Genomic DNA, 19,650 nt, shown 5'->3' with positions numbered 1-19,650 from the left:
ATGTTCTCCTAACAAAAAGTTCATCATGGCCTCTGTGGAAATGAGGTGTCCTTCCCTGCTCCAGCAGGTAAATGTGAAGAGACAAGGGGAGCAGACAGACCAGAATTCTGATTACACTGTGCTGGGCTGGACAGGGGGGCTACATCCAACTTCACTCTAATACTTCAAAGTCCTTCAGAGGAATTTTTAAACAAAAGGCTAAAATGCAAATCTCAGCTCTTGCCAGCTAGAGAAGAATTTTCCACAGCAGCCTCTGAAACATTAGGCACATTATTATTAACACTGTGCGAGAAGTGGACATTAATTAATGCTGAATTGCAAAGAAATTCCAGTATTATCACATATTTCACTCCTGCTGCTGCAGCAATGAGCTCATTATGAATAAAGAAATTAAAAACATATATCAGAAGGCACAATTAATGGCCTTCCCCTTATTATTAACTGTGAGCAACTTCGACCACCAGACTAGAATAAACGAGGAGGAACGTATCTCAGCTTTTGTTACAGGATAAGATCACAGCCCAAGGCACATCCTTTGCTGAGTACAAAGTGCTTATCAAATGACTTCAAAGATACTCACTGTGACCTTGAGCCAAGCACTTAATATCTGCCAACCAGCAGGTTTTCTATCTACAAAACAGCAACAGCAGCTCTCACCTCCTGCAAATTCCAAGTTCAGGGTGAAAGGCCCTCTTCTTTTCTGTCCTTGCCCACTGGATTCTATAATGGTTGTGAAGACCCTTAAGACTCCTTCAGCCACAGCAAGGGGACAGTGAAATTATAGCTCAAGGTCACCTGGGAGGTATTTAGGAGCAGCCCTGCTGGAGGAGGAGCTGGGGTAACCAGAAGCACCCAGGTACAGTGGCTGGCAGCACTGAGAAGTTCAGCAATGGGTGGTTACAGCCAATCAGGGGAAATTTGGCTCAAAGAGTCAGAGGTGAGCCAAGACCAGCTGAAGTGGGTGAAGCAGATCAAAACTAGGGTCAGTAGATCAAAACTGTGCTGCCAGGAGGAGAGGGGGCACTTTCCTTGTGAAGGTGAAGGATTGCACCATCATCCTCAGAGAGGAGTGCCAAAGCCACAGAAAGTCACTGATGCTCCAAGGACACCTGAGAGCAGCTCAGCTCCACCAACAGACCTGGCTCAGGGACACCAGCTCTGCTCCTCAGCATTTGCCTGTTCCCAGGACATCTGTCACCCTGCACATTAACCCAGGCTGGCACTCAGCCAGGCACAGCTGCAGCTGCAGTGAGCCCTCCCTGCAAGTTCCCATGTCAGACACTTATTTCAGTACTTCTTGCTTTCATATCTCTATTTTTACTATTTCCATCAGTCTTTTTGGCTCGAACTGAACAGTTTGCCTTCACATTGTTTCCTTCATTGCTGTGCCCATATCCAATACTTGTGTCAGTGACAGCAAAATTCCATGAAGCTTAACTAAATCCATGTTTTCTGGTAAATAATAGCAGCGAGTCCCCCTGTTCAAAGAAAATTATGAGAGATTTATTAATGTAGCATCAAATGAATTTCTGTTTTATGTAATTATGCATTGAATTTAAAAAGAGATGTCATGCAGGCGATCTTTAGAGTCATAATAGACAATCTGTAAGAAAGAACAAAGGAAAATAATGTTAATAAAACATTATGCCCTAAGCAAGAAATAGGCTTCATATATCAAACATGAGTAAAGATAGTTATTTGATGTAAAATGGAGGTGTGACCTTGCTGCAGAAGTGTTCATTACCTAACACTGCAACAAGCAAATTAATGGGTTTTGGAATGGTGCAAATAGCAGTAATAATAATAGTCATTTTGGTTTCTGGCATTTGCTTGCTGACAGCCAGATTTAGCAGCAAGTGGTTTGTGTAATATTTTTTTATGAAAGAGATTGCAAATAGAATCCCACATAACCTTAAAGACATTAGAGAAGCATGTGTTTAGTGCAGGGGTATTGATGAGTAATCAAGGCTTTACAAATGCTTATATGCCAAGCAGTGGAAGCCCAAAAACAAAAGGCTGGATGCCAGCAGAGGATGTGCTTCACACAAGGACACAGGTACATGGGGTACTCTCAAGTATCCTGACATTCCAATGCCTGCATGGGAAGGTGATGGTTATGGTTACCATGGAAATTACAATTTCACATGCACCTGATGAATTGTGATAAACAATTAGTCTGTTGGTGCTGTTTGAGGGAACTGCAGCACTGCTGGGAGGTGTAGAATTGTCAGGTTCAAACATCCTCCTCTCTGCAGAGAGTCCCTTGCTAAGTGATAAGGATTGTCTGAATTACCTCCTCCAGTGGGTCCCAGTTCAGTTCTGGCCCTCCTGGACTGTCCAGAGCCCTGCTAGCCAAAATGGCACCACCTCAAATTATCAGCCAGAAACTTCATCTTCAGCAGCTGCTGAAGGTGGTTCGCCCTTCCCACCCCCTCTGCCTGTCTGCAGAGCACCAGGAGCAGGCCACAAGAATAATGTGCTAATCCAGGTGAAAATTTACTGCAAGAGTGACTGCTGCTCCTGGAGGAGTTGGACAGACAGGGAAAAGCTGATGGCACTGCAGTGATAGGGAGAGCACTGAAGCGTGCTGCCCCAGCTGAAGGATGTGCTGCCAAAATTTACCAAAGGGAGCAGGAAACACTGTACAGGGGGTTTTACCTCATTAAACCTCACACAAACCTAAACTGGGCTTTAGGAGCCACTTGTGACAGAGCAAGTGTTCTGTGTGGACCTGGCAGGATTGCCTTTGTTTTTCAACAAAGATCACAAATAGATTTCTAAAGCACTTTGATGTGTTTAAAACAGCGAAGTTACTAGGCAAGTAGGTACAATAAAAGAAACATCACTGCAAATAGAAAACCCCCGAGCATATCTGCCTTTCTAAATGCTATTGGAATTTAAAACTCTGATAATTGCTTTGTAATGTAAGCAATTGCACTATGAGCATGAACACCACAGCCCGTGCATCACCACTTTCAGCTCTGCCTTCAGTCATTTCCCCAAAACACACTCTGATTGCAATGGGCTTAAATCTGACTCATGGCAAGCACTAAAGTGAGTTCATTCAATGGGCAAACCTTGTTTCTCTGTGGTTATCTGTTCAAGGATGGCACTGTGGGGCAAGGCTGGGCTCCAGCTCCAATGCTGCCAGCTGAGAGCCTGTCCTGGCATGGCAAAAGAGCTCCAGCAGCATTTCCAGAGGGCACCAAACACTTTTAGGTGTCCACAGCCGTGATTTATTAGAGACCACCAGAACAAGGCAACTTTTCTAACATAGAAAATTTCCCTCCTCAGAGTGAAACAAATTAAAATGGAGAAGGTATAAACAAACCTGGCTGCACCTCTGCAAGCTGTTGTTTCTTTCAGACTGGCTCTGAATTTAGCAGCTTCACAGGCTGCATTTAAAATACATTTAGTGTGCCCTGGATTGTATGGATTTCTCCTCACCCATCACCACCCAGGCTGATGCCGAGCAACCCTCAATGGAGCCCAGCTGCCCCACACAAACTCCTGTCAGCCAGGGCAGACACAAGAATCTGCCTTCCTCCCCTCCACCTCTTCTACGGACTAACATACACAGTAAATCACAAAAAAAACCCCAGCTGCATCAGGGAGGGAAGGCAATGAGGAGGGAAATTGCCTGAAGGTGCAGGAAAGGCTGGGTTTGGTACGTGGAATCAGCAGCTGCCCAAAGCTCGGGTAGGATCTCCATGGTGCTGGGCTATAGGTGACCAACCTGCTGCTGGTGGGTCCTCCCATGAGTTTGCTGCTTATGCTATGCTTTTTCATAGAATTCAGGCTGAAGTTGTGTGGTGTGTGCCTGCTGCTGGGTTTGTGGAGTGAAAGTTTCACAAAATAGCATCACAGTTTGTGAGAAGTGGCCTGGAGAGGAGATGCTGTGTTTTCTCTGTGTTAAGGGCTCTGAAGCATTCAATTGAAAATCTTTAGCAACCTTGTACTTAGGAAGAGGATCTGGGAATTTGACAGTAGATTTTTGGTGTCAAGTGTGTGCCTTTTGCTATTTCAGAGGAGAAAAAAAGGAAAGAAAAACAAGCCCAAGTGGCCAAATTGTGATCTATCCAGCTTTGCAAATCCTCAGTATAGACCTGCCCAAACTTTAGCCCAAATTCTGCAGTCAGGCTTGCTCCCAAATCTCCTCACCAGATCCCAATAGGGGAAACTTCCTCTCCCAAGTCCTCAGGTTTGGGGACAAAAGCAAAACCTGATTTTCCCTTTGTCCTTCCAGAAGAGCCATCCCAAGTGCATCCCACAGCTCTGAGCTTCCTGCTGGGTGCTCGGGACGGGGAGCATCCCACCTGCATGGTTACAGGGGCTGCACTGCCCTCCCACAGATCCCAGCACAACCAGGGATCGTGGATCATCCACACCTGGGACAGGTGTCTGTTTTAAGCACTCCTGTACCCGTGTCCCAGACATTTTGGCCATGATGCAGTTGCAGTCATTACCACTTCTGAGTGTGCTGCAATTTTCTCTACTTTCAGTTCCTCAATTACATTGATTATCACATTAAACATTCCTGGTACTACAGGAACAAACTAAAAATAATAAGCTTGTATCTTCCTAATACAAATGAAACCCATTTGTACTACTAAAAGTGTAGCAGGTTCATTGTTTCACAGTAATGAAGCTTTCATCTCAAGAGATTCAATTCATAAAAAACTTGCCAAGGCTTTGCATGTTTTCTTTTTTTCAAACTGCCATTAACAGTCCTTTAAGTTCATATCTTATTCAGCATTAGGCCAACAATTGAAATAAAAGAGAAGAGACACAGAAAAGCAGAAAAAAACCACCATCATCTCTGATGGCAGGGTCAGTGCCCACCCAGGCTGAAGGCATTGTGCACCTTCCCCTGCTAGAAATAGCTGCACACACCTTTGTTCCACTTCCCAAAATAGAGACACATTGCAAAGGAGATAGGAAGAGCAAAACACTGTACATGAGCTCTGTTTTTATATCTATAAATATCAATTTGTGACCAAACCCAGGTTGCAGGGTGAGCAAAATCCCGACACCGGAGATGCTGTGTGAGGGAAGCCAAGGGAAGGATGCAGGCACCAGGTGGGGGTGAGGAACCAGCAGGTTTTGATGCTTTTCCACTTCTCCCCATGACATGGTCCAAGTCACCACACTGTGATTAAAACATATCACATAAAAATTGAGATCTGGCCATTCCAGAGGTTCAGCAAAGGTAAACAGTCAGATCTGCTTCAGGACAGGCTTTGAGGGAGCATCTCCTGCTCCAGAAGAGTTGGGGGGTGGGCATGGTACCCAGACTCTGCTCTGAGGCTCCTCCAGGGGAGATGAGCTCCTGCTACCCCTGGGTAGCACAAATTTTCCCAGTCTGGTGGCTTCTGATGGCAGAATGGCACTGAGTGGTGGTGCTGCTGGAGCTGACCGCTCCATCCTTCTCTCCATGAGGGGATCCTGGGGATGAAGTCAGCCAGGACATGCCTGCAGACATCCCTCCCACCAAGAGGCACAGGCTCACAGATCTGATAGCAGCAAAGGCTTCCAAGCTTCAGGAAGGAAATTTAAAGGCAGGAGAGAGGTGGAGGAGAGGCTTCCCCTGGTAATTTCCCTTCAAGCCAGAAACAGCAGCGCCTAACCCCACACAGCAAGTCTCACCTGCCCATGCCAAGGCTCGGCACCCACAGTGGCAGCAGGAGAGCAGGAAGGGGAAGGATGAGCATCAATCTCCCCTTTTCTTCCTGACTGAGGTGGAAGTCAGGCCTTGCTTATCAGAAATCTGATTATCTAAAAACTCATCCCTTAACCAGAATGAGGTCATGTTCCTGACATGTTCAATTGCATCAAAAATCAGCTTGAATATATCAGCCCTCATTTATGCGAACCAGTTTATTGTCACTCATATTCATTGATAAATGTAGGTCTGAGCACTTTTGGCTTTGCTGGTATGGGCAGCACATTTACACTCAAGTGTTTTCCTGCTAAAATTAAAGATCCTGAAAGGTCTGAATCTAAGCAGGGCTGGATCAGCCTCCCCAGGCAGAGCACATGATGCTGGAACTCTCCTGCTCAGATATTAGAGGTGCCACACCACCTAATGGGAGCACAGATTTGGTCCCAAATTGGTGACATCCATGGAGTATGGTCTCCTTCCTGCCAGAGCTGCCTGGAAGAGCCACACTCCAGCTACTGGTGTTTCCCAGGGCTGGGCAAGCTTTCCCAATGAGCTCAAAGCCCTCGTGCAGGAATGGAAAAACATCTCACGGATCTGGTGCTTTGTTGCTGTTTGTTGTGATGATTCAGAGGAATTAGTGCCGTGGAACACAAGGCAAGTGAGGAATACAGAGGAGGATGTGGGTTGCCGGTGTGAACCTGCCTTGCTCTTCATCCTCTGCTCACCTCTGCCAAGGGCTGCTGGAAGGGCGTAGCAAGAGAAGTCTAGGAGTGATATTAATTCCTGATTTATCTGGGAAAAAGAACTGGAAGCAGCTTGGTTCCACTCATTTAGAATTTGATGTCCCCCTCACTATGCTGGTGGGCTCAGTACCACAGGAAGCCCCACGCAAAGCAGGAGTCCTGCTGGCACAGACTCAGCATGCTGAGGGAGTTGGAGCTTTCTGGCTGCAGGTGCACCAGACACCCACAACATGAGCAGTCACCTCCAGCCCAAAACCATTCTCTCATCCCTGAGGAACTCCAGGCAAATCTCACCACAGAGCTTTATTGGCCTCTGGCATCCTTCACTTACACTGACTTTCTGAGCACAGTTACTCACTATTTCAAACACAGAATCTTCTTAACCTCACCTTGGACCAACTTTTCCAGCAATACTGATTCCTAGAAAAATAATTCTTCAGTGAGCACCTTCCCTGCAGCTTGAGCAAGCACCAGAGCACAGGCAGCACTTTGCTATGTGTGAGGAGGGGATCAGGCAGCAGGGGCTCCTTACCAGAGCCAGAGGGCAAGCAGGGCAGCATCAAACACACCAGGCACACCTCCTGCAGAAAGTCACCCCGTCTCTGAATCCTTGTGCTTGGCAATCAGTCCCACACAAGGCAGAAATCTGGCTTATTAAAGCATGAACTGTTGAGCCCCTCGTTAAATGCCAGCCTCATCTTCTCCTGGGGGATTATTTACCCTGCAGATAGGGTGACTGACCCTGGAGCAGCAAAAAGGATTTCTAGCAGAGATGAGGCAATTGGGGCACATTTGCCATTACAACATGGTAATACCATGCTGTCTCACAGAGAGGCTGCTTCCCACACACATCAGAAAATATCCAGTATAGCTGCGTGCACACAAGGCATATGTTTCTGTATAAGGTATCTATATAGTGTAGCTCCTCTTCCTGCTTTCACTGTGTTTTATCTTTAAATTGGGAGAGCTTTTTAGTAGCAAATCATCAGAGAGGAACTGCTAGTTACCAAGGAGATTCTCTGATGAATCAGAGACTGACTGATATAAGACCTAGACAGGCTGTAGCTTCTTAATTTGTGAGACCTTACATTTTAAACAGGGGGAAAAAAGATCCTCTCACAACTAACTGTGGACCTGACCAGCAAGAGCTGCTTTTCCTTTTGCCACAGAAGCAAACAGCAAGAGCGCAGCATGGGAAAGCAGTGAGCAGCCGGGGACGAGCGGGAGCGCCTCTCCAGCACGCTCTGGGCTCAGAAAAGCAAACACCAGCCAAGGACAAAGTGGTCCGATGGAGGTGACTGAGGGAAGGGCTGGGAAGCCCCTGATTTCCCACCAGCCCGGGCAAGGGCACGCAGGGATGAGCGAGCACTGGAGACGGAGCCGCGCGCCCGCTCCTGCACAGCCCTGACGCTCCGGAGGCAGAGGGTGCACGGCCAGCCAGGGCTCAGCACAACACTGGCACTGCCCCAGCCCTGATCTCCTTTTCCTGCCCGACTCCTGCAGCTTTCTTCCAAGGAAAAATGAGAGGGATGAGCTTTGCCAAATGACAGAGAAGGCACCGACTCCACACGGAGCGTCCTGCCCTCGTGGAAATGGCCATCATGCCCCAGTGGAGTCACGGCAGCCCAGGATGTGCAGGCAGAGTGGATTTCAAGAAGAGTTTTTATAAATGTGGGGAGAACAAGGAGCTTCGTGAAATAAAGTTTGGAGAGAGAAAGCTCAGCTTTTTTTGGGTTGACTTTATTCAGAGGGTCTTCACACCCACTTCCTACTGACAGCTTGTTTCTGTGTAGTTGCTGAATTCTGGTGCTTTGCCTCTATTTAAAAACCAAAAGTAATTAAAACTTCCTGGGAACTGTGAAAGCAGCAAGAAATACTTGGACACATTGAGAGACGAGATATTTGGAAGCCTTCTGCTGGTAGCTAGGCTGTTTTCCCAAAGGTGGCAGCTACAGAAGTTCGTAGATGAGAGGGAAAATCTCCCTGTCGCATCCCATTGAAATCTCCATTTTAGGCACTGCTGCTCCACTGCTGCTCAGGTAAACCTGATCCTTATGGGGGGAAGCTGCTGGATGGGCCAAGCAATTTGGGATGGGGTCGGTGGAAGAACTTAGAGCAGTGCTGGGGAGTGGAGAGTAAAGCATGTATCAGAGCACATTCAGGTTTGACTGCTAGGTGCGCACTGGAAAAGGATTTCCTGGAGTGATTGCATCTGACAAGGGGCTGGCACCAGCCAGGCTTTAACCCAGGAGTCGAGTGAAGGGCATTTTATTAGTCAAACAGTTTCAAGTGCTGCTCTGTGTTATAAATTACACTTGCTCATCTGAGGAATGAATTCGCTGTTGGTAGCATTTGTGGGCTGGAGCTAGAGGCTTACAGTGATGTCTAACTGATGCATATTGTGATGTTTCAACTTATTAGCGTACCCTGTGGACCTCATTTGGAAAGCAAAATACTCCAGAATGCTGCAATAGAGACTAAACACAGCATATGGGGTAGGGAAGGGACACAAGAAACACTCCCTGATAGCAAGCTGCTCTCAGAACCACAACGAAAATCTGTCAGGAAATTCCAGGCTGTGGCTCCCAGCCAGGGGGGAACTCACTGTCCATCCCCTCCAACTTCACACACAGGAGTTCATACAGCATTCACTGGCAGCGCTCCCCAGCTGTGCCAGGCAAGCTGAAGGTGTAGGAGTAACAAATTAAAACAGGCTGTCAGCTTTAACGCACTAATTGGGGGTTATGATCTTCCTTTTTTTTAGGATGGACTTGAAGTCATGTATATGTTTGCATTTAAAACAGAAAAATACTGAGGAAGCTGTAACTGCACACCAACTTGCCACTGACAGAGCACAAACTTCCACACTCTCCCCAGCTTCCAAGCATGGTGCTACACCCCAGCACTCCAGCCCTGGGCTGATTGGGAATATCCATATTCCTCAGAATGCATTCTGAGTTCTTTTGTCCAAATGTGTACAAACAGCAGGAGCTGCTGGAACAGGAGCTGTACTGCACACAGTGATTTTAATCCAAGAATGGCAAACAGACAGGTTAGGGATTTACAAACAGAAAAACTAAGGCAGTGACCATTTCAATGATTTGGATAAAAACTTGAAGATGGATAGAACAAGTGTCCAGATGGGAACTTAGATCTTCACTTGCACTTTGTAATAACATAATCTGGAAAGCCTTGGATGTTGCTTGCTTGTGATTTTTGCTGCACGGTGCAGTTGGTCTGAGCACAGGGACCAGCAGTAGCAAAGCCCCTCGTGGTGTGATGGTGTGATCCCTGGGCTGGAGCAGAACCTGCTTTCTGCCTTTGCTTGTGAATTCTGACTGCAGTAAATGAGTAGGAGATGGACAGGGGTCTGAACAGTGGCTTTGGAGTTGGGTTTGTCACCACAAACATTTGCCTGTTTGTGGTGAATAAGGTCAAGGAAAGAGGTGGGGATTCATGAGGAATGTAAACTGCCAGGTGAAGGGTGATTTCCACCAAGCAGTGGGGCTTGACAGCACATTTGGTCCCTCCTACTAACCTGGTGGGGGAATGAGGAGAGATTTTGTTAGATAACACTAAAATACAAAGAGACTGAGAGGCAGAGCTTGCTCCAGCCCTCCACACATTCTTCCCTGGTGTTTCTGGGCAATCAGATATTCTCAGCACACAGAGTGTCTGTTGCTGAGCATGGAGCCCAGGCACTGGGAAAACTTATGAAACAGCCATACAGATTAGCTCTCTGTCATAATCTCCTCAGTCCCACTGAGGAAATCCTGTCCTTCCCTAGGAGGCCTTCACTGTCCCGCTAGAAATCTTCTTATTCTCCAGCAGCCCCTGGGCAGGGCAGGGGGAATTTGCGTCACAGGGATGCCCTGCACCAGCCTCAGTCACTGGGTCCTCACCACCCAAAAAAAGTGGGTAGATAGATGCCTCAAGGCATTCCCCCTGTGTCCCCAGCATGGTGCTCCACCACTGCCCAACCTCAGCTGTCACCCCAGGAGCCCCAGGGCTGCAGTGGGCTGAGCCAGGCAGGTTTAGGAGCAGGACTCAGGACCAGCCCAGCGCCTCCCATGCCCTGGAAGGCAAAGCTGTGTCCTGGCACAGCAGGGAGGTGCAGGATCATTCCTGACAACCTTCTCTGAATGACCCAGACTGCACCAAAGGGCTCTGCAGGGAGCCTGCAGCCGGTGCTCCTCAGATGGGAACATGGGATTTACAGCATGGGGCCCAGGAGAGACAAGGAGCACAGCCATGGCAGAGGAAAACAAAAGGCCTCAGCACCCCTCCTACCTTCAAAGCTGGTAATTGTTTCTTATTTCCCTTTCTACTTTTGCTTTTAAAGGAGCTGGAGAAGTCACCCCTTCTCTGTGCTGCTTTGCATGCCAGGCGCAGACTGCTGGGAGATCCCAACACCAAGCACTGAACCTTCCAAGCCCAGTGCTTTTCAGGCTACTATCCAAAATGCCAGAGGCAACCCAGCAGACTGGAGCATTGCATGCATCCAGAATGGACCAACATCTCTCCCCTTTACGCCCCAGGATCAGCTGGTAGGTCAGTGTGCCCTGAGCCAGATGCAGGATGCTGTGCCAACAGAGGGCAGGGATAGCAAAGAAGTCTCCTGGTTTTTTGCGTGCTTGTTCAGAGGCTGCAAGCTCAGAAGTACTGATGCTTGCAGCACCCTGCAGGTCAAGAGCAGCAAAACTGAGTCAGTGAAGGGATCTGCATGAGCTTCCTGAAATAATGCTTGGGGGCACATGACAGGAGTTCCCACTCCCACAAGAGTGTCCCTTTGGAGCACTCCAGCTCTGTAGTGCCTGCTGGGCTGAGCAATCCTTTTGGCTCATGTAATCTAGTTTAAATGCAACGAGCATCCTCCCCACGCAGGTGTGAGCCACAAGCACCATCATTGCAGACACACGAGCCACTCAGAGCCACACTGCCTCTCCCTTAATGGAGAAGAGGCATCACAGCAGCAGCTACAGCATGGGCCATTAACTTACTGCCTGGCAGATTGATCCTAGACTTTAACATGCATTTAACTAGAGGTCTAGAACAGAGCTATTGCAGTGCAGCTGTAGAGATGCACTTTTACAGGAGCAGCTTTAGTGCCGGTTGAACTCGGTGGCAAAGCTGCCTCAAGCTCCTGTGTGATCAGGGACTCACTTCTGTGTGTCCAGGCAAACACTGTCAGGTGCAATATTTGGTTGTTAACAAAAATATGAGGCAGTGTAGCTTCATTAAGTGTTTCGCCAAAATCAGGCAGAAAATTACTTAAATGTTGTTTATGTAAAAGTTGCCCAGTGCAGAACTGAAGATGTGCCCTTCTGGGGCAGCCCCACAGATGCTGGTAACCCTTGTGCTTCAGGCACACTGGGATCACTTGCTGGGCTCCATCCAGATCAAGCTGGCTTCACTTAGCACAGCACAGGCACATACCTGCCCCTTACTGCCCAACCATCATCTCCCAGCTGCACTCTTGGGGTGTGCAGGAGGGACAAGAGGCCAAATTTCTATAGAATACCTGTCAGTTTAATTACAACTTTCCCAGCAGAGCCTTGCTCATTTCTACAACAGGTCAGTTGTACCCCTCTGTTGTTAAGCTGGTCTTGCTAACTGGTGTGTGTCCAGCAGCAGTTATTTTCTTCCCAATATCAATGGAGATTTTAAATTGCCTTTAATTGGAGCTTTCAAAGATCCCCTGTTTCTCAGCAATTAGCTTCTGTACTGGCTTTGAGCTGAAAAGTAGCCTTCCACACTAAAAATACAACAAACTGGAAAAACTGTCCATTTTTTATTCTGCTTTAATTCTTAACTCTGTTGTTGATGTGCAAAGGCTGATGGGGAGATGAAATGCATCCCATATGAGGGAAGCACAAGTGAAAAACCTCAGAAATGCTTTAAGCCCATCCATGTCCCACCCACGTGCTTACAGTTGGGTTTATTCTGCTTAAAACTGAAGTCTGAGCCCTGCTAACGACACAGTTAATTATCTCTGAGTAAGGAGCTATGAGGTTTTGAGGAGCACTGGACATTTCAGCCTGTTGGGAAGCACTGCCAGATCACCTGATGTGTCCCAGCACTGCAGGCTCCCCTCAGGGACCAGCAGGTCAGCTTTGGGAGGCAAAGGTCATTCCTGGGATTTCCTGTCAGCACAAGGTCCTAGTGAGGAAAGAAAATAGCTTTTCCCCCCTCACCTCATCTCCATCCCTAGCACTGCCCACTCAGCACATGTCCATCCTTCTGTGTCCCCCAGCTCTGCCATCCTCATTAGATTTCCCACCCAGGCCTTATTCTACCTGCCCAGCTGTCCTCAAGCTAAGGCTCTACATCTGGCACTACAAATTGCCCTGTTCTCACTCTCTTCCCATCCCTCTGCTCTCCATCCCATGGCCTCCTGCCCTCCTGCACTGCCCCCACACAACATTCTTACCTATGCTTCTGATGGGGTGCTTCCAGCCCCTCAAAAAATCCCTCCAGCCAAATTATTGAAGCCATTTAATACCACATCTGACTGGTACAGGCATTGAGCTACTTAAAACAATTGCATTTCTCACCAGTTACAGATAAAACAGACCCTTTTTAATCATGTTTTAATCATTAAGATACAGCCCGATGTGCATTACAAGATTATTAATAGCCCCATAAGTGAAATAACAGATACGAGACCAAAACCTAAATCATAAGTGTTCTCAGATGCCTGTAGATTAATCATTTTATATCTCCATAGGAGCATTCATCAAGGCTTTCCATTCTCACAGAGTCTTAAAGCCACAAGACAGCTCTACTCCCAGTTGCAGCTCTGCCTTTCCTACAGGAGCGGAAGAAGGGAAGGAAGGCACTGGTTTGCCTCCAAATAGAAGTTAATGAAAAATATAGAACAGGATATAAAGTTTTAATTCCTCATTACTCTGTTTCAGTCTGTGAAAAAACAGTGCCCTGCTGTGTCTATCCTCTACAGCAATTCTAGAACTAAAACTGCTTTTAAAGTGGTTTTTTTTTCAGTGCCTTCTTGAAAGTACACATCCACTCCTGATCTCATGGGCTCAAACTGTACTGCTGGTATTTTTGAAATTGATTGCAGACTCTCCCGATCCATTAAAAATAAGCAACACCACGAGCAAAACAAGAGCACAGGTGCTGCTGAAAAGTGCAACCACTGCTCAGAATCTTTGCTTGTGGTTCCAGAGATAGAAACCCACAGCCTCCTTCCTGCAGCACAGGGGCCAATTCCCCTCCATTTGGGTTTAAAGAGATGCCCACACAGCAGTGCCTGAGCTCTGTGTGCCCCTATGGAGTGCTGTAAGTGCTTAAGGAGCAGCACAGCTTGGTTTTAATTGCATAAGCACACAGCTTGTTCAAACTCCACTCAGGCTCACACTCCAGGATCTGAAGTGATCAGAGCAGTCGCAGCGCCGGATGCATCAGTCTCCTTTGCATGCACACAAGGTGCTTGGAGGCTCCCATCCTTGCTCCTGGGGTACAAATCACAGCATTTCCTTTTGTGCTGGTGACTCAAAAAGACCAGCAAATTGCTGGTGGCACAGTGGTCAGGGAAAGCAAGACAAAAAGTCTGAGCAGAAAGGCTCTACCAGGATTCGCCGTAAAGCACCGGATGAGTTTAATCCATCTCCTCTTTATCTTTACAATGCAGAAGCATTTCATCAGGGCACCGGGAAGCCACAGCACTGCTCCCAGCCCAGTATCTGCAGGAGGGACCATCATGTCATACACAAACACCCATTCCAGACTGGGCACTTTTGGGTTTTTTTTTGCACCTGACACAAGCACCCAGCCATGCTCATAAGTCAGTCAAAGCATCTGCAGCTTCCCCAGGCAAACCCATCATGTGAGGCAAATGGTTTGCTTGCTCTCACCATGGTTAATGGCCATGAGGCTGAAATTTCAGTTCATGCCAAGATATACAATAATCATCAATAAATTCTGTCCACAAATAACCAGAGAACTCCTGAGCTGTGCCACAGACCAAGGATGGGAAGGAGACTCGTGTATGCCTCAGTTGTTTGTGATCACTCCAATGCTCCCAAAATTGGCTCCCTCAGAATTATAGCTAATGAGTTATCGCTGTAGCCTAACCCAGAGCAGCTCAGTGGCATGTCATTAGACGTGCAGTCTGACACTACAGACAGCTGCTCCCACCCACAATCACCCATTAGAGCTCATGCACTTGTTCAGAGCTTGAGCACCAGGCCAAGAACAACCAGGTACTCAGGTCAGGCAACCAGAACCATCAACACCCTCTAGTCAGGCATGCTAACCTGTGAGGAAAAGTTGTTTGTTCAGGGGAGGAAGTCAGCTGGGCAAAGGGAAAGCAAGTCCCTTGTCCCTGATCAGAAGCATCCCTTTTGTGGGACCATGGCCAAGCTATTGCTTCTTCAAGGACCTGGCCAAAATCCATCCCTTAAAGAGCATTATCAATGGCATGTTGTTAGGTGTCCTGAGGAAGAAGATATTACAGAAATATGGGCTATCATTCATTATTGCTGCCAGTTTTATAGGACAGATGTCAGTCTAACACAGCCAAGGCCTCGTGTTTCTGGTGCCAGCAGGAGCTCACAGCCCTGGAAAAGCAGGTCAGGCACCCCCATGCCTGGCACCAGCTGGAGACAAGGCCACCATTGAGGGTGACCACAGACAAGAACTCAAATGCCCTGCCAGAGCTCAAATCTGTGTGTTATTGTATCTTTCCCAAAAGTGCTTTTTCTTCCTCCGCCCTTAACTGAAGCCCTGACTGTGCTGTTCCCAGTGAGGTGACTTGGTGCCCACATGGACCTTCTGGCTGCCCCCTCATGTTTTCCCCCAAGCTGCTTCCCCATCAGGGGTGTCCAGAGGAGCACTCAGGCTGTCTCATGCTGCAAACCATCTGGTACAGGCAGCATCAATCAGCTCCCCTCAGGCAAGGTCTGATTATTAACAGTGGAATTTTCCAAATATTGACTCATTTTAGCCTAAATAATCTCATTCTGTTGTTATTCCCTACAAAGCTGGCTCTGCTTCACCTTCCACAATACTTCAAAAGTGACTGAGCTGCATCAAAGACATCTCACATGTAACAGCACCAGAACCAGGTCAGGTTTAGAACAGTCCACCAGCTAAAAAAACTCAAAATTTCTTCAAAACATCTCACCACAGAACAAACCCCCAAGCCTCCCTCTCTCCTGAGTGAGCTATTCCTCTGCTCTTCATCAGCTTTGATCATGGGCACCTGGAACCCACAAGTACCAAGCTCATGCTGGGCTGATTGCTCTGAATTGCCATGGTTTCATTAACTTCAACAGATCCCTGATGATAATCAGTGTCAGCTGAGGATGCAGGAGCTGTATCTGATATTTGTTTATGAGCCCAGACAATGTTTGGAGAGAGTAGATAAAGTAAAACATTATTTTTCTTAAGCCTGAATTTGGGAGGGTGGTAGCTACAGTTAACTTGCTTGCAACCAAAAGGATTTGCTTTGTGATACATTGGTTCTACTTCTGAAATTCAGCTATGAGGTTTAGCATCCATTTACTTAGAACAACTTCAAGGAACAGCAAGCAGGAGGTGGAAGAGGTTTTGGATGTTTTCCTGTTGCTAAGGAAACTTCCGCTGTGGTGGCTCTGTGCTCACCCCAGCTGGGTCACTTGGGCTTTGCTTCTCTGAGTAAGGGCTGAGTCATGGCTGGAGAGTAAATGCACAAACTTCCTGAGGGATGCCTTTATCGTGTGCTTCCACTCACAAGCGAAAATAAAGATTGTTAGCAGTGGTTCATAATAAAAAGCTCTAGCAAATCTATATTAATACATTCATTAGTAGTCACATGCTGTATATTACCAATTGTATCTAACCCTCCAAACCCACAGGGAAAATAAAACTATTTTTTCCACACATTTTCATGGGTCCTGTCAGCATTAGGGTACATCATGCCAAAAATGTCTTGATGTCACAACACTTTGAATAACACTGCTTTCTCGTTCCCTTCACATGATACAGCCAAAATCTCAATTACTCAACACCAACACTCATTTCTGAAACTACCAGTAGTAGATTTTTGCATGTGAGGCCCTAATGGTTTGGTGAGGTTTGTTTGGTTTTGCAGTAAAATAATTGCTGTGGCAATTTATCAGCCCCACAAAACATAACATTGTTATGGCTTGGATAGAAAAGCTCACTGTAAACCTTTCCTAGGAGAGCTGTAGTACCCCCTCTTAAGGTTGAGATGCTTGGCCTTAGGATTCCAAATTATGTTCCAAACTTCAGACCTTCCAAACCTTGGAAGGTGAGATGAGTTCATGCCCAAACCTTCCTCTACTCTCGAGACAGCACCTCCAACTGAGACCTGATTCCATCTTGGCTTGGACAAATGATAAATTTATGTGTTGCTTCCAGCTGTGAAGCAGCAGAGAACTTGAGAATCCACACCATTCAGCCCCACAGGCCAGGGTGTTGTTCTTTTTTTCTGGAGCTAAATAAAAATCCATCAGCCTTCTGGGGAAGAAGAGGGTACAAGGGTTAATGGCTCAACAGTGCCACAAGCTGTTCTGCCTGCCATGATGGGGCTCTTGTGGGAGCACTGCTTCTGGTTTTGTTATTTTGATAATTTTGTGATTTTCTTCAGCCTATCTGCAAGAAAAGGTCTAATCTTATGTGATATCAGCCACACAGTCTCAGATGAGACCACGTGGAAATGGTTTATGGTAAACCCATACAACACCCAGAACACTTTGGGTGTGAAGATTCAATGACAGTTCCTCAAAGGCCCTTCCAAAGTGTAACCCAAAGCCCTCAAGTGAATATTTGACTTCCTATCCACTGAATATATTTCTAATTATTTATAAAAAGCAATGACTGATTTCTGAACCAAGACTTTCCGAAGATTTAACAGCTTGGCATTTGAGCATCAGTGACTTTGTTTCACTGAATTTTCCCATCCACTCCCTCAACTAGATGTCACCTCCCAGCACAGAGCTCCAGGGCCAGCCCTGTGTCATGAAGAGCCAACAGGCAGCATATGGTGACACTGGAAAAAGGCAGCAAATTTTCACATGTTGTTTGGCCACTGACTGCAGCTGTACATGGCTCAGAGAGGAAATCTCAGCGCAAGCTCCTCTGCCCTCCTATCAATGCCTGAATCATGCAGCAGGTCATGGGTTGCATCCAGGGCTGCCAGAAAATTGAACCCAAAACCAACCTAAACTCCTTTGCAAACTTCATGCCTCTATTCTCCAAAATGTAACTTGCTCCTAAGATAATTCCTTTTGCTTCCAGGTTGCCCTAAAAAAGCCTTCACCTAGCTTTGACCTCAAATCCTTCTGTTCCAGTAAGGGCTGAGAGAAGATTGCTCTTTAGGGCTCCAGCACTTGTTAATACTCTTAAAGAGATTACTCCAATCTCCTAAACAAATATCAGAATAGATTCTGGATTAAGCTTGGGTGCTAAAATGACCTTGCTGATAAAATCAGCATCATCAAACCTCACAGATTGAAGAGGGAAGCCTTGGATGTAATTTTGACTCGGTAGCTATTATCATGGTAAGTTATCAGACTGCTCTACATCTCTCTCCCCCTATCTCTAATTTTCTTGCAATATTCCCTGGGAGTTGGTACTAGAAGTGTCAGATCTTCCAGATCCTCGTGGGAAAAACAATATACTGAGACAGTCACTGGGGCTATGCACCACCCACTCTTTTCTCTCACTAGCACTATTTGCTTTTCCCATTTTGGGTATTTGAGTTTTCTGGTTCATTTAGGTGTAAGCACGAGGCTGGTTAGTGGAGCATCCCAACTCCTGTATTGTTCAAAGTGCCTTTGATCAGATGTGGATCCAGTTTTGTGCATTTGGCAGGGTGGCCAGGTGTATTGGTGTACCCTGGGGTCCAGCATGGACCATCTCCTTTTCCTGCTACCTCTGGGTGATTTCCCCTGTTTGCAGATAATGCCCGGAGTCATTTATGTCTTGTGTCTGTGTGCAGTTTTCTTTGTGTCTCACCTGGGTTTCAGAAATAATAGTTCTGCAAAGTCTGAGGTGGATTTTGGCCTTGTAACGGATATTTTCTTAAGGACCAGGAGTGAGTTGGTGAGGTTTGTGTTAAGTATATTTGTCATTGTGTTGTGGCCAGGAATGAATCCCAGAAATTTTCCCAGGAATCTGTGATGAGCACTTCACAAAAGAGACGTCATTGCATCACTGTCAACCTACATCTCTTCTGTTGTTCTTTTAATGTTCTTCTATAAACCCCTCAGATTTTTGTGCAAAACCTCTAGTGTCTGTAATGGGAAAAAAATTAAATCCAATAAGAATTAACAGGCTATTTTAAAAAAATACTCCTTAGAGGGCAAAGTCCATTACTACTGAAGCATTTACATTTACTTCCAAATCTCTTTACCCAATTTTCAGTTTAATTTAGTCATTTGCTAATCCTAATTTTCCAGCAGTGTGCTTACAATATCTAACTGAATATCATTCATGTGGAGACACATAAAAATTCTGCAACAGACTGGAACTTACAGCCTCTGAACTCTTGTCACTTTGCTACTCAACTGTCAAACTGTAGTGGTGGCTCTGACTCCCTCTCCCCACAATTATTTGGTCACCAACCCCTTCCTGAGCACTCTGCTCCATTTCTCTGGCATTGTTGTGCATTGTGGCAAAAGTCCCACCAAACCTCAAGGACACCTAATGCAGGAACACAACTTTTTCCAAAATATCTCTTTACATGCTATTATTTGGGTTTCCTTTGGTCTTAAATAATTTAATATGTTTCAATGTTGACAGTGCGGTGTGTCGTGCATAGAAATAGCAAATAAATGCACTGTGTCAAAATAGTGGGAATGGTGGGATTTGTGCACAGCAGTCAGAACTGAGAAGCTGTGTGCTGTACACCCTGACTCCCAAGTAAAAGGATGAGTGATCTGGTTTTGTTCCACTGAGGAGAGCTGAGTTTGAGCAGGCAGATCCAAAGGCTCTGATCCCATCACACAACCCCAGTTCACCCACTCCAGGTGGAGCTGGGCTGGGACTCACTCCTGGCAAAGAACACCACGCAGGGGAGCCTGGTGAACCTGGCCCTCTGATCCCAGCTGGGCTCACAGGGATCAGAAGTGTCTGTAAGGACCCCAAGCTGAGGCTGAAAGTGCATCTCCAGATGAGGCAGCTGAGAGACACTTTGTACTCAGTGGTGCTGGCTCCCTTCCCTCCACAGCTGCCTCATTCTCTCTCTTCAGGGGGTTAGGTTTCTGTGAGCTAATTTAA

General features: G+C 46.7%; 1 protein-coding gene across 3 annotated transcripts in view; it reads left to right on the top strand.

Moving 5' to 3' along the window:
- Positions 1 to 19,650, top strand: part of KCNMB2 (potassium calcium-activated channel subfamily M regulatory beta subunit 2) — a 137,986-nt gene that overhangs the window by 81,116 nt on the left and 37,220 nt on the right. Inside the window, exon 1 of one of the 3 annotated variants that reach the window (XM_005419026.3) lies at positions 8,168 to 8,444. The exons of the other annotated variants lie outside the window; for them this stretch is intronic. Within the exon in view, the coding sequence (XP_005419083.3) occupies positions 8,371 to 8,444 (74 nt within the window). The 5' untranslated portion in view covers positions 8,168 to 8,370. Of the gene's footprint in view, positions 1 to 8,167; positions 8,445 to 19,650 lie in introns of those variants that run through there. 3 annotated transcript variants of the gene reach the window in all.

The sequence above is a fragment of the Geospiza fortis genome, unplaced genomic scaffold, assembly GCF_000277835.1.
Source record: "Geospiza fortis unplaced genomic scaffold, GeoFor_1.0 scaffold172, whole genome shotgun sequence".
NCBI classification, from domain to species: Eukaryota; Metazoa; Chordata; class Aves; order Passeriformes; family Thraupidae; genus Geospiza; species Geospiza fortis.
This window is presented reverse-complemented; position numbering and strand designations above follow the sequence as displayed.